At 34.4% G+C, this 15,544-nt stretch overlaps 1 protein-coding gene across 3 annotated transcripts in view; it reads left to right on the plus strand.

Moving 5' to 3' along the window:
* LOC148279041 (uncharacterized) overlaps positions 1-15,544 on the plus strand; it is a 172,003-nt gene that overhangs the window by 134,966 nt on the left and 21,493 nt on the right. For all 3 annotated transcript variants that reach the window (XM_088230532.1, XM_088230533.1, XM_088230534.1), the window contains exons 3-8: positions 918-1,120; positions 5,582-5,800; positions 7,661-7,815; positions 10,103-10,433; positions 13,692-13,793; positions 15,249-15,359. In XM_088230532.1, coding sequence (XP_088086658.1) covers positions 918-1,120; positions 5,582-5,800; positions 7,661-7,815; positions 10,103-10,433; positions 13,692-13,793; positions 15,249-15,359 — 1,121 coding nt within the window. The remainder of the gene's footprint in view (positions 1-917; positions 1,121-5,581; positions 5,801-7,660; positions 7,816-10,102; positions 10,434-13,691; positions 13,794-15,248; positions 15,360-15,544) is intronic.

Below are 15,544 nucleotides of genomic sequence, written 5' to 3' on the forward strand. Positions count from 1 at the left end.
CAGTCAAAAATTGCTTTTATGCACTTGTTTAATTAATCAAAGAACTCTTACCCTCTGAAAAGAACTTTCACTGCCAAATTTTGTAATATAAATGTATAAATTTGATTGATGTTCCATTTTATTGCCATGACATAGATGCGCTAACGCTGTATTTTTCTTTTTCCTCCACATATGGATACTGTCGACCGCCGCTCGCCTTCCCCGACCCACCTTAAAAAAAATCTTAAACAATTACATTGGATCAATATCTCACTTGATCATCATTACATTGGATCAATATCTCACTTGATCTTCATTACATTGGATCAATATCTCACTTGATCTTCATTACATTGGATCAATATCTCACTTGATCGTCATTACATTGGATCAATATCTCACTTGATCTTCATTACATTGGATCAATATCTCACTTGATCGTCATTACATTGGATCAATATCTCACTTGATCTTCATTACATTGGATCAATATCTCACTTGATCTTCATTACATTGGATCAATATCTCACTTGATCTTCATTACATTGGATCAATATCTCACTTGATCTTCATTACATTGGATCAATATCTCACTTGATCGTCATTACATTGGATCTATCTTGCATAAATTACATCAATCTCGCATGATCTATTATTACATTGAATGATTCTATCTTATGACCACCTTTGCATTGGATCAATCTCTCTCATAACCAAAATTACATTGGATTAATCTCTCTCATAATCAAAATTACATTAAATCAATTTTTCTCACAACCAATATAACATTGGATCAATCTTTCTCACAACCAATATAACATTGGGTCAATCTTTCTCACAACCAATACAACATTGGATCAATCTCTCTCGCAACCTTAATTTCATTCGATCATCTCGGATCCCTCTACCCTCGTCTCTCCTTCCTTCGGGGCGGGCAGGATCCGGAGGCGGAGATGGCGACTACCAGCTGGTCCAGCACGAGGTGCTCTACTCGTCGGCCAACCAGTATGAGGTGCTGGAGTTCCTGGGCCGTGGCACCTTCGGCCAGGTGGTCAAGTGCTGGAAGAAGGGCACCAATGAGATTGTGGCCATCAAGATACTCAAGAACCACCCGTCGTACGCGCGACAAGGACAGATAGAGGTTAGTATTACTTTAAGTCACTGAATGATAAATTTACCCGGGACAATACAAACTTCAGTAATTTTGTATGAAACTTTACTGGTTTTTTCTTACCAAATATTGATGTTTTTAAGGCATACAGATTTTTAAGTACAGGAAAACGTCGTTTTATGCCGGCGTTCCGTTTCGAGAGACACCGGCGTAAAATGAACACAAATATAATGGAAGATAATAAGATTAGGTTCTGTGTCAAAATTTTAAGAACAATCTAACATGTTAATTAAATACATTTCCTATATATATTCAAAATAAATTATAAATGTATTTAATAAATACCGTTTCAATTTGTTTACAAAATAAATAATAATCTCTGGATATAAATAATGATTTTATTATAATAAACTCTAACTCACCAGTTCGTCGGTACTAAATTAAATTCTCACACTTTTTTTTAAAAAGCATCCAATTTCATTTGCTTTGATCGTTGCTTCCTTTCTTGTAGAATCACAGCATAAACTACAAATATTTGAATATTCTTTTAATTTTAATAATAATAAAATGAAAAATATGATCAAACCTTTTTATTTTTCTTAAAAACAAAACGAAAACTAACTGAAACAATTTAACACACACAATAGGCTGCCCGCGTACACGGTAATAGAATAAAACAACGTGTAAAAGTGTGCCTGTTATTAGAATCGCGGCGCCTACTGTCGTCTGGTGTCAGCCGAACCGGGAAATCCCACGCCGGCACCAACCAGCGTAATTGTAAATCGAACCGGCGCAAAACGACGTTTACCTGTATTTTATCCCAACAAATGCTAACCACTGATTACCTACTGACTTACGCAGTATTCCAATGAAAGTACATCTTTGAGATACGCGTTATTCGAAAATGTGCTCTCTTTTCTGTCAACATTTTCTTAATTTAAATGACATAGATAGATTCTATTTTGTAAAGTGAAAAATATTCCATCAGAATCTCAAATACAAAAAAAATTTACTTGTGATTGTATTCAAATTAATGCGACGATAATGTTTTATTGAATTTAAATTGTTAAGAAAAATTTTAATTTAGTAAATTGTTTTATTCAAATTATTTATTGACAATTCTTGATGGAATTCCATTGTAATGATGTAATAACTTATATTTACATATAAGTTTTTAATTAAAAAAATACTTGGTACACTTCCACTTATTTATTTTGACCAATTAGCGCTTTCACACTCTAATGGGCATCTTCAGACTGGTGAATATTATACAGTGTAAGGGTAATTCATATAAAACTAAATATTATCTTAAGTGTAGGTACATTTAAAAATAAGTTGAAAAAATACAATACAATACTGTTTCATGGAAATATTTCGTATTGTATTTATTCACCAGTCTGAAGATGCCCATTATAGGGTGAAAGCGCTAATTGGTCAAAATAAATAAGTGGAAGTGTACCAAGTATTTTTTAAATTAATAACTTATATGTAAATATAAGTTATTACATCATTAATAAATTGTGTTAGAAAACATTCACAACAATTTCCTGTAGCACTGAAATTCCTTATTCCCACAATAATATATGTCACGCCATCCTTATTGTCAAAAATGTCGCTTATAATATTCATAAACTTAATTTTTATTTACATTAACCATATAATTTTTTATTTCTTGTCATCTCAGCGGGTATTTGTTTCGATCATCAATAATCGTGGGTATAAAATAATGAATATACTTCGAAGCGTATGAAAATATCAAAGTTGTTTATTATTTGATATTTTTAAATCAGCGTATTGTTTTACATAAAACAGTCATTTGAGGTAAATATTACGACTAATGTGAAATTTCACCAGAAATAGATAATTGTGTTATTCCAAAAGGAAACTTGGTCTGATAAAAATTAAGCGAGCGTACCACATCCTATAGACCACAACCCGTGTTGGTTCTGTTCCATTTTATTAAACATTTATTATCAGAATAAGAACTTTGATTACTATTTTATCCATTTATAATATCAACAGAAATTTTAATGCTATGCTGTAAATGACAAAAATCTGGTCGGACAGAAAACTTTTTTAATACTGGTTATATTTTGGCTATGTAGCGCAGGCGGTCCTGACTAAAAACACTAGCAGTGCATTTATTTATGTTTTGTAAGCTTGTACTATAAGTATTAGGAATATACTAAGTCTGGCATGAAATTGTAAACGAGTCATAATAATTACGGACTGACCGAATCAAGATTTTTAGTCGAAATCGAAACTTATTTGAATGAATTAATAGGTTAAAAACGCCCAAAATTACGGTTTTTTATTTTAAACCTTACAAATTCATTAAAATTAGTAAGTAAATTAGTTGTTTTCTAGCGCTTTTGGTTCGTTGTTGTTTTTTTCTTTTCTTTTCTTTTCTTTTATTCAGGAAACATACTGTACGGTTACATAGTTTTATATTTGACACAGCTAGACTTAACTCTAATGGACCAGTGAAATTTCCGTATTATATTATAATTATATCTAAGGTTATCTTTGAACTATTTTTAATACAATAATAATAAGCACAAAAAAGAGAAGGAAAAAAAACATAAATGGAATTAGTTTAAAAATTAAAATCAAAGTTAAAAAAGTATTTAAAAGTCTCGAGCAAGTAGAATAATTTGTGTATCTGGGAAGCATGTTTTCAAGAGATGGAAGAGTAGAAAAAGATGTTGAAAGAAGAGTGAATGCGGGCAACAAAATGAACGGAGCACTAAGCACAGTAATTTCTAATGAAAATATGTCAATCGAAGCTAAACTGGCAGTGCACAACGGAGTTATAGTCCCAACACTTATGTATGGAAGTGAAACATGGAACTGGCAGAGGAAGGATGAAAGCCGAGTGAACGCGGTTGAAAAGCGATCTCTTAGACGAATGTGTGGGAAATCAATGTATGACAGGGTTACGAATGATGAAATCAGGCGAGAGTGTAAATCTGAGTCAAGTATAATTGATAAGATTAAGAAAGGGTCTCTGATATGGTTTGGTCACGTGGAACGAATGGATGACGAAAGAATGGTAAAACAAGTATATATGGCAAAAATTAACGGCAACGTGAGACGAGGACGACCAAGGAAGACATGGCATGATCAGATAAACCAAAATCTTAAGTCTGGTCGTGTCAAAAGCAGGCAGAACCGAAGGGCATGTATGACAAGATGTATGAATGTGGAAGAGGCTAGGATTGTATGCCAGGATAGACGTGTGTGGCGGTCCATTCTCTCTGCCTACCCCTACGGAGAAATGGCGTGATGGTAGTAGTAGTAGTAGTAGCAAAAGTTTGTAGTTAGTATTTACGTTATGATATATTATATGTAACACAGTTATTCAATTTATGCTATAGGAACTTTAATTTATTAAGGCTTTAGTCGGGTGAAACGAACGCAAAATTAGGAATCATACGATTTTGCCATTTTAAAACGAGCGTTTTTTTTTAATCGGGCAATAATAAAAAAACATAAATTAGATGAAAACACTGTTTTTTTAAAGGTATTTCTGTTAAAAAATATTCTTAAAAGTTTTATTTAACTAAAATATAATTACTCTCAGACCGGCAGATTACGCCATTTCAAATTTAGACTAAACTTAGGTATCTGGGATCTCAATAAAGACTAAGTATTGAACAAAAAAAAAAATTGTAATAATTTGAAGATAATATTTTCATAAAAGTGGCGGTGGCCAAATTTTAATTTTTTTTTTTTTTTGAAAAAAAATACAAACATTTTAAATCACATACATTTTTGTGACATTTTCATTTTTTCTACTTAAAATTATGCCTTCGGTAATACTTTAAAAAATAAAAATTTAAATACTTAAACCATTTTTTTATAGAATTGTATTTTCTTTTTTTGAAAAAAGAAGACAATTCTGGTTGTAATATTAAATTTAAAACGATATCTTATTGACTTTTTCGTGACCTTCAGACCAGCCCTTTCGAAAGCGATTAGGACTACAGCCTTAACCATAGAATTATAATAGTCCAGAAACCGCGTAAGCGCAACTGAAGCCGACTAAACTACTCGTAACTGAGTAGTTTTACATTTTGGCCATTAGTTATTCTGTAGACGTCGCTTAGTACGCAACTGACGATTTAAATCCAATTATGCCGTATTGTGTCATTTGTAAGTGTCAAAATACTGCTGGGATTAAAATGGAATATGGTGGGATCACATTTCATGTGTTAGTAGCGAATTCACAAATTATTTTATTTAAGAATTCGATTATTTTACCGTCTGTCAGATTGCTAAATAAAACAAGGTAGACATTTTTTTTTATGATAAGGTGCATATGACCATAATACGCATCCTAGTTTTTGGTTAAATTTTCAGAGTAAAAATGTGTCTTATAAAATGGTTATTTGATGACAGGAAAAAAGTCCAAAGATAAAAGCCATCATAGATTGAGTTCATTTTTGTGCCACTGCCAATATTGAGCATATTTTCCTTTCTCCATTCCAGGTTTCCATCTTGTCCCGGCTGTCGCAGGAGAATGCGGACGAGTTCAACTTTGTGCGCGCGTACGAGTGCTTCCAGCACAAGTCCCACACGTGCCTGGTGTTTGAGATGCTGGAGCAGAACTTGTATGACTTCCTGAAGCAGAACAAGTTCTCTCCACTGCCCCTCAAGTACATCCGGCCCATCCTGCAGCAGGTGCTCACGGCTCTGCTCAAACTGAAGGTGAGATAAACAGACCTAGACACTCGCATTATGCCACTCTTCCCCTTGTCAGAGCTATTCGCCGTGCACATAGCCAATCGGGTTATTAGAATATCTATAATGGGTTATAGCTAAAATACAGTTAACCCTTTGACTCACCATTTAAGCTGGCTTTGAATTCAATTCTTGCGAAGAAATGCAGAAAATTTATTTACCAATAAATTTATTTAAAACAAAAACCCTTTTTTAAGTAACTTTATGATTACCTAAATTTTTTCTCCTTGTGGTATTTTTTAAAACACAATCCTGGGTGCAGATCTGATTTCGGTGAACATGTTTTGCAAAACCACACCGATTATTTTCTTCTTCCGTTTTTTTTCGGTCACTGCAAAGTATTGGGCCGATGATGTATGAAGTTTTTTTATTATTTTGTTATCAAAGTGAAAGGGGTCTAAAAAGTTGCATTTTGGATCACATTGAACGTAAAAATTATTCCATACTACTTATGGCCCTCAACCGAGGTTTGAAGTTCATCACTGTCTGAACATTTTGTTAATTATCTATATCATCATCATCATCATTCCCTTTCCGCACCTAATGGTGCATAGGGTACTGCATTGGTACACCAATCGCAGTGTATCTTGATCATTTCTGTTACACGAAGGTAAGGTGATCAGTCTTACGCTTCAGGTACCAGTCTAGGGACTATGGAATATTCTAGTGTAAAAACACCCTTTTAAATAATATTTCATGTCAACCATGTCGGGAATCGAACCCGAAACCTCTTGCATGGTAGGCAAACGAGCTGACCATTATGAATGTTGATAAATCGAAAGTGATGGTTTTTGAAAATTATGAAAATATAACTAAATGTGAGATCAGTGTGAACGGAGATATTCTGAATCAGGTAGAAGAATTTGTGTATCTGGGAAGTATGTTTTCTAGGGATGGAAAGACCGAAAAAGATATTGAAAGGAGGGTGAGCGCCGGGAACAGGGTGAACGGTGCACTGAAATCTACTTTGGCAAACAAATGTTTATCGCAGGAGGCTAAACTAGCAGTTCACAATGGAGTTCTAGTGCCAACTCTAATGTATGGGAGCGAAGTATGGAATTGGAAAAATGATGATGAAAGTAGGTTAAATGCTGTCGAAATGCGATCCCTCAGGCGAATGTGTGGCATAACGATGTATGATAGGTGCACAAATGTCGAGATCCGTGAACTGTGTAAGGCTGAGATATGCATTATCGACAGAATCAAGAAAGGGGTGCTGCGTTGGTTTGGACATGTAGAGCGAATGGACAATGACAGAACAGCTAAAAGGATCTACGATGCGAATGTTGATGGATGCAGAAAACGAGAAAGGCCGAGAAAGACATGGCACGATCAAGCCCATCAAATACTTGAAGATGGACATTTCAAAAGTAGGAATAATCGGCATGCATGCATTAGAAGATGTATGAATGCAGAGAAAGCGAGGTCTGTATGCAAAGATAGAGTGATATGGCGTTCTATCCTCTCTGCCTACCCCTACGGAGAAACGGCGTGATGGTTTGTTTTGTTTGAAAATGCTGTCTATCTCAGAACAGAACTTTACCTAGTGAGAATAGACAGTGGCCCAATGCGTTTGCTTACACTTTAATTTTGCTTTTTTGTATATTTTTTCCCTTCTTTACTGTTTTGCAAACGGATCATAATAATACTATGCTTTACAATAAACGCCGATTTATTCGGCACTGAACTGAAATGCTCGTTTTCAAAACTGAAAATTATGCGTATTTTGTATTAATAATTTTATAATAATTATGATACTGAATCCACATAAATATTCGAGTGAAGCGAGAGGTTTTTCTTTAATAAGTTTAATTTTCTCTTTTACAGCAACTTGGCTTGATCCACGCGGATTTAAAGCCAGAGAACATAATGCTGGTGGAGCCGGCGCGTCAGCCGTATAGGGTGAAGGTGATTGACTTTGGAAGCGCGTCCCACGTGAGCAAGGCGGTTTGCAACACCTACCTGCAAAGCCGATACTACAGGTACGCAATATCAATGTTGTGTAAAGAAATATGTAGGTTTTGTTTTTTCATTGACCATATGGGCGCCAGCCATTTCAAGCGCAGGTGACATCCCTACGCCAAGCAGTTTCTGTCATTTTAAAATTTGAAGATATTTCTTTCTGCTCGTCAATAAAATACTAAACTTTTATTCAAAATCAGTTGCAAATATTCATGGATCACATTTGAGGGTACACGGCCGAAACGGCCTCATTGCAATTTTTCTATTTTTGAGATATGCTTTTTTACTCTCCCGAATGAGTTCGATATAATAGAATATTCTAAACTAAGGAAATGTGGCTCCTTGTCTGATAAGTTGCAGAAAAGAAGTATGGGGTCCACGGCTGGCAAAATAAAAGTAAAAAATGTGACAATTGCTGGAATGAGGTAGTTTTTGTATGTTTAATGAAGTAGTTTTTTTTTCTGTTTTGAATTAGATGTTTTTGTTATTTTTTTTATTGAGATTGAAAGTAAAAAATATATTTTACATTAACCCTCTGAAATCTGGATTGAAAATCTAGCAGTTGTAAAAAATATTTGATTTGAACATTTTTCATTATTTTAAATATATTTTTTCCATATCACTAAGAAGTTTTTGCTATGTTAGTTTGAATATGCATTAGGTTTCAAATGGTGTTTTTTTTATAGTATGGGAAATAAATACCAGTTACAAATACATACTTAAATTCATTTTATTAAATAAAAAATAATTATAATAAAAAATACATCTATTCAAACTTATTAGGTCACAGGCCAGTGGGCATTCGACCTTAAATAATGCAAATAATAACGGAAGGAATCAGGTGCTCTAATGAGGGTTGAACTGTCAAAGTGCGATTGCTATTTTAGGCTGGATTACGGATTGCAACCTAGTGGACAAAAATAGACGCTGCAGAGAAGATTGCAAGCAATTAGAAAACAAAAGCACGCATTATTCTTTGATTTATTATGAGAAAAATAAAATTGCAAAGTTATTGTTCGTTTGAACATACATACAGTCTTAAAAGGTTAAATGAAAATCTTTTTTTATTTTTTTTTTATTTTTGCACCATAACAGGCCAGGAGGCCCAATTACAGCGGTGAATTACATCACAGAACACCCAGGCTTGAGAAAAAATCACATTTAATTTTTGTGTTCTCACCGGGAATCGAACCCGGAACCTTCCGTCTGTGAGTCAAGCGTCTTGACCACTACACCACGGAGGCCGCGGATTTTTAGTAAATACGATTGTGGAGGCTCAGTGGTTTTAAAAAATATATATATTTGTTAGTAGACTATCAAACTAAACCAAAATTTAAAAAATAAATTATGTTTATTGTATTATCAGCGCAACAATTTTTTAAAGTTCTGTGATTTTAAAATTACTCCGCCTGTGACTTCGCAAGGTCTCTACGGTGAATTGATCTAATTGGTGGGTTGGCTTCCCAGTATCCAGAAACGTATCACAACACTCTGTCATTGGTTGATTTTGAAGAACTATTCTACAGTCAACTTAAGAAGAGACTTTTGACGTTAGCACGCTCATGAAGTTCTGTAAATATTGACAGTTTAGTGTAGGAAACAAATGCCACACTTTATTATTGAGTCGCTGCAATAGTGATGTACCACCAGATAACTTGACTATCGATCGACAATGTCGACTTTATATTGAATTATATTGTGCGTGTTCATTTTAAGGAGTTCGCAATACGGTTAATTAAAATTGATGGATGATAATTTTGACGTTGAACTATTACGTATTAAACTATTTAGACATGAAATCCTGTTTCTATTTACTCCATCTGACAGAATTTTTTTTTAATCTATATCAAAAATCGAAAGAAAAAAGACTGCCACAACACTATTGTAATCACTCAAAAGTACCTTCTTATATTGTCTGAACTGTAGTGATGTCGTTTAAATTAGTTCATTATCATCAAAATCATTTTCATACATTTTATAGAAACTTCGCAGTATAATTCAATGCTCTAATTTTTACTGTGCGTAAGAATTTTCGTATCAATTTTCCCGTTACACTGAACTTCCTTATTGAGTGTCACGCGGTATTGGCATTGCAAATAATGTATTCACAATATAAAACGGGAGTTGGGTGTACATTTAAGAGCACACAAACGATTAGTCTCTAGTATAAACTAAGTTGCTTGCCATACACATGGAAGGTTCCGAATTCGATTGCTGGTAAGATAATAAAAATAAAAATATGATTTTTCTCAACCCTCCTAGCCTGTTGTTGTTTGCGGTGTTTGATACTAAGATACTTGTTTTCAGGGCTCCCGAGATAATCCTGGGGCTGGCCTTCTGCGAGGCCATCGACATGTGGTCGTTGGGCTGCGTGGTGGCCGAGCTGTTCCTCGGCTGGCCGCTGTACCCCGGCAGCTCGGAGTACGACCAGATCCGCTACATCAGCCAGACGCAGGGCCTTCCAACGGAGCACATGCTGAACAACGCATCCAAGACCACCAAGTTCTTCTACCGCGACATGGACAGCACGTACCCCTTCTGGCGCCTCAAGACCCCCGAGGAACATGAGCTGGAGACGGGCATCAAGTCCAAGGAGGCCAGGAAGTACATCTTCAACTGCCTCGATGACATTGGACAGGTAACTGCTAATCATATTTACGCCAAAAGCATTTTTATTTTCATTTTTATGCCAACACACATGTATAAAATTATAATATACATATCATATTATAAACACATAGATATGCCCTGAGCCCTCAAAAATGATGACATTTAATTTCTTCTATTTTTGTAAATAATATTTTTTAAATTAAATATAAATTTAATATAACTATCAATATTATGTATCTTTTTTGGGTGATACCGTGTATGTTGGATTTGATCCGACGTTTCGGCTACCATTGCAGGAGCCATCTTTAGGGAAAACTGTGTGTTTTATAGAGAAATGTATGTGTTTAAGTACTAGTAATTTGTACCGTGTCACAGTCAGCAGTAGGCACATTTCTTGTTTTGTAGGAAAGAATAATTATGTTTATGTACTAGTAATTTGTACTGTGTCGCAGCCGGCAGTAGGCACATTTCTATTCGTTTTTGTCATATGTAGTGCTGGGAACCATGTTGAATTTAATTTAAGCCCGTCGTCTTTGTTTATATTATTTGGATGTCTGTGTATTTCAATTGCCTCTTTTATTATTCGTGCACTATAATTACTAGGTTTATGTAGAATTTTTGGTTCAAAGGCGAAAAAATGTCCTGTGTCTATAAAGTGTTCCGCTATTGCGGATTTGTCTGGATGTCCAAGTTTACACGCTCTTTTGTGTTCGTCAATTCTCATCTTTGCTGTGCGCCCTGTTTGTCCAATATACACTTTTTCACATCCTTGGCAACTTAGTTTGTACACGGCTTCAGTTTCCAGAGGATTTTTATCTTTTGGTTTTACTAAATGGTCTTTTATTTTTCCCACAGTCCCAAACGTTGTTGCAATATTTTGTTTCTTCAGCACTTTGGCTATCCTGTCAGTTACATTCTGTACATATGGCAGGTATGCAGTCCCTCTGGTAATATCTTCTTCCTTGTTCTTCTTTGTCCCTTGCGATTTAATAATGTTGTCAATTTGTTTCTTCTTATATCCATTATGCTCCAATGCATGTGAAATTTTGTTGAACTCTTCGCCCTTTTCGGAATCTTCGCATATTCGAGTCGCTCTTGTTAGAAGTGTATTTATTAATCCTCGTTTTTGGGCTGGATGATGATGTGAATCAGCGTGTAAGTATCGATTCGTATGTGTTGGTTTTCTATATACCGTATGCCCAAGACTGCTGTTTGGTTTTCTTTTTACTTCTACATCCAAGAATGGAAGAGAGTCGTTCGTTTGTAATTCCATTGTAAACTTTATCAGAGGATGTAATGCATTTAAATGATCTAGAAAGGTATTTAATTCATTCATCCCATGTGGCCAGACTGCAAAGATATCGTCTACGTATCTCAGCCACACTTTCGGTATAAGAGTTGCTGTATCCAATGCTGTATCTTCAAATTTTTCCATGAAGAAATTTGCTATCACTGGCGAAAGTGGAGAACCCATGGCCACTCCTTCTATTTGTTCATAAATTTCACCTTGAAATGAAAAATAGCCACTTTTAAGGCAATGTTCAAACATATCGCACATGTCTTTTTCATAAATTTCACTCAGAAGAGCCATCGAGTCTCCCATTGGTACATTAGTAAACAGCGATACTACGTCAAAGCTTACTAAAATGTCCTTTTCTGTCACAGATATGTTGTTAAGAAGGCTTACAAAATGAGCCGAATCTTTTACAAACGAGTTGGTCTTTCCAGTATGTGATTGCAACTGTTTCGATAAATACTGCGCCAGTTTGTAAGTTGGAGCTCCTATATTGCTAACTATAGGTCAATAATGGATATAAGAAGAAACAAATTGACAACATTATTAAATCGCAAGGGACAAAGAAGAACAAGGAAGAAGATATTACCAGAGGGACTGCATACCTGCCATATGTACAGAATGTAACTGACAGGATAGCCAAAGTGCTGAAGAAACAAAATATTGCAACAACGTTTGGGACTGTGGGAAAAATAAAAGACCATTTAGTAAAACCAAAAGATAAAAATCCTCTGGAAACTGAAGCCGTGTACAAACTAAGTTGCCAAGGATGTGAAAAAGTGTATATTGGACAAACAGGGCGCACAGCAAAGATGAGAATTGACGAACACAAAAGAGCGTGTAAACTTGGACATCCAGACAAATCCGCAATAGCGGAACACTTTATAGACACAGGACATTTTTTCGCCTTTGAACCAAAAATTCTACATAAACCTAGTAATTATAGTGCACGAATAATAAAAGAGGCAATTGAAATACACAGACATCCAAATAATATAAACAAAGACGACGGGCTTAAATTAAATTCAACATGGTTCCCAGCACTACATATGACAAAAACGAATAGAAATGTGCCTACTGCCGGCTGCGACACAGTACAAATTACTAGTACATAAACATAATTATTCTTTCCTACAAAACAAGAAATGTGCCTACTGCTGACTGTGACACGGTACAAATTACTAGTACTTAAACACATACATTTCTCTATAAAACACACAGTTTTCCCTGAAGATGGCTCCTGCAATGGTAGCCGAAACGTCGGATCAAATCCAACATACACGGTATCACCCAAAAAAGATACATAATATATATAATACATAAATAAAATTGCCTTTAACAAAAATTACAATATGAACATATTTGGTTTAATTATTTTTTTAAATATATACATGACTTTTTACTTAAGATTTAGAAACAAAAATTAAACCTAAAAATTATATAGCGCATTCATTAGAAGTTTAAAACAATTAAAAAATATCTGTACCTCAGAGGCAGACAGATGCAAATCCAGAATTTGGTGAAATGACATTTCGATTTTCGTATCCAGTTTATGATCATGTCCATTGATATTGAAGAAATAAAAAGTCTTATAATGAATGAACCAATGTATTAAGATACAGAATATACAAATAAATGTTATAAATTATTATAAATCAGAAATCATCACTCTGCTTACCCTTACGGGAAATGGCGTGATGGTTTGTTTGTTTGAGAAATCTCTTAGAGAAAGTAGATTCTTTAGGCTTGTGTTGAACATTTGACGTTTGGATTTGCATCCGTCTGCCTCTGAGGTACAGATATATATATATTAAATAAAATATATTATTAATAATAGGAAAATAAATCTACACTTGACTATCGGTTGCACAGTTATACATTATGATATTATATATTATAAGAATAGCTCACCATTCAGTGTACTCGTATTGATTCGCTGTTGGGTTTTTAAAAATATATATTTCATTTAAATTATCATTTTACTTTTTTTAGGTTAACGTACCAACTGACTTGGAAGGGGGTCAACTCCTTGCCGAGAAAGCTGACCGCCGAGAATTTATTGACTTACTCAAAAGAATGTTGACTATGGACCAGGTAAATATTATTGAGTCATTCTTTTTATTTTTATGGTGTTTTTGTGGTAGATGCCACCTGTAGCGACTATGGGGAATTCAGGCAATTATTATTAAAAAAATATTCAGTGCTGGCCTTCCCCGGCCACGGCCAATCACGGAACAATAAAAAAATATTAACTTTACAAACTTTTTTAGACATCATAAATATTAATTAATATAAGAAAACTTTTACATACTATTGGGTGTTAACATAAGTTGTGTCTGTTTTTTTCCTAATGAAGAGAACTCTTGTTCCTTTAATTGTGTCCTCTTTGACACAGCAAAAAAAAAATACAACAAATTAGTCAATAATTCACAGCATCTTCAATAATATCTTATAAGTAACAGGAAACCAAATAAAAAAGTAAAAACCGCTTTTTTTCACGCAGTATTGCCTATTGTGAAAAAAGTGTATTTTTGAATATTATAAAGTTGATGCAATCGGCTTAACCATAATACAGAAATCTGGAATATGTTGCTACATATTTGCTATATATTTACTTATTTTTTGCATATACTTACAGTTCACTTACATTAACTTTGTTGTTTGGTTTCGCTCTTCTCAGGAGAGAACACTTTCCATTCCTCGACATAGCACATCATTTTTCAGCTATTCCTTTTCCGTCCAAGCCGCCAGACTTTGGAATAAGCTACCTCTTTATACAAAAAATGCACCTTCTCTAGCCACCTTCAAGTAACGCCTGAAACATTATTATATATCCCCAGAATTCTGAACTCCCTCAGTTTTTACTGATTTTTTTTCTCAAATATATTTTTTTATCCCTTTTTCTTTCCTTGGTTCCTCTTTCTCTCTCCTTCCAAACTCATTATCTGATCCCACATTCCACATCATTTAAATACATATAACATAATGTACTTTAAAAAAACAAAATGTTAATATGTGCAAGCCTTATCTCCAAATTAAAAAACAGCTCTTATTTTTAAGTAATTAGTTTTTTTTTTAAATTTTATTTTATCATATGTATGTATCTTTTGAAATATATTTATGTTTTTTTTTATCTGTAGCTAGTACACATCGCATTGAATAACTTGAATATCTCTATAAATATAATAAATACTGGCTTAAGGTTTTTGGTATTCCTCCGTTATACATTTATGTATCAATTAAAATAAATTATTTGGAATAATAAATAATTATTGGGCATAGAAAAAGCATTTTGTAACAAATCATGAATACATTCAAAAGATTACCAATGTGACATATGTGGTTTAAATAGTACCGAATATACGATTGTCTCAAACACTATTTTTTACTCACTATTAGAAAATGGGAATCAAGTTGGGGTAGAGGGGGATTCGAACCACGGACCTTTGAGCCGTGAGTCCGAGACCCTAGCCACAGGATCACAGCCCGATTCAATTTATTATTAATATATATACAGATGTGATAAAGTTTTTTTCTAATTTGTTGCAGGAGCGCCGTATAACTCCCGGTGAAGCGTTGAACCACGCGTTTGTGACACTCGCCCACCTGGTGGACTATGCACACTGTAATAATGTCAAGGCCAGCGTACAGATGATGGAGGTAAGGATCACCTTAGATTACTAATTAAAGCCCAGCCGTTTTTACGCTCCGAAATTTTCAGGTTCCTTTTTTCTTCATACAAATAGTCGCACCAATTAACGTTTTTTACATTTTTCATCACCCCGGTTTTAAGCTGAAAATTTTCGGAATTCATTTGATGTGCCAAAAAACTCAAAATTATATCG

Source organism: Micrasema longulum, unplaced genomic scaffold (assembly GCF_059751315.1).
Source record: "Micrasema longulum isolate JH-2025_06_02 unplaced genomic scaffold, ASM5975131v1 h1tg000778l, whole genome shotgun sequence".
NCBI classification, from domain to species: domain Eukaryota; kingdom Metazoa; phylum Arthropoda; class Insecta; order Trichoptera; family Brachycentridae; genus Micrasema; species Micrasema longulum.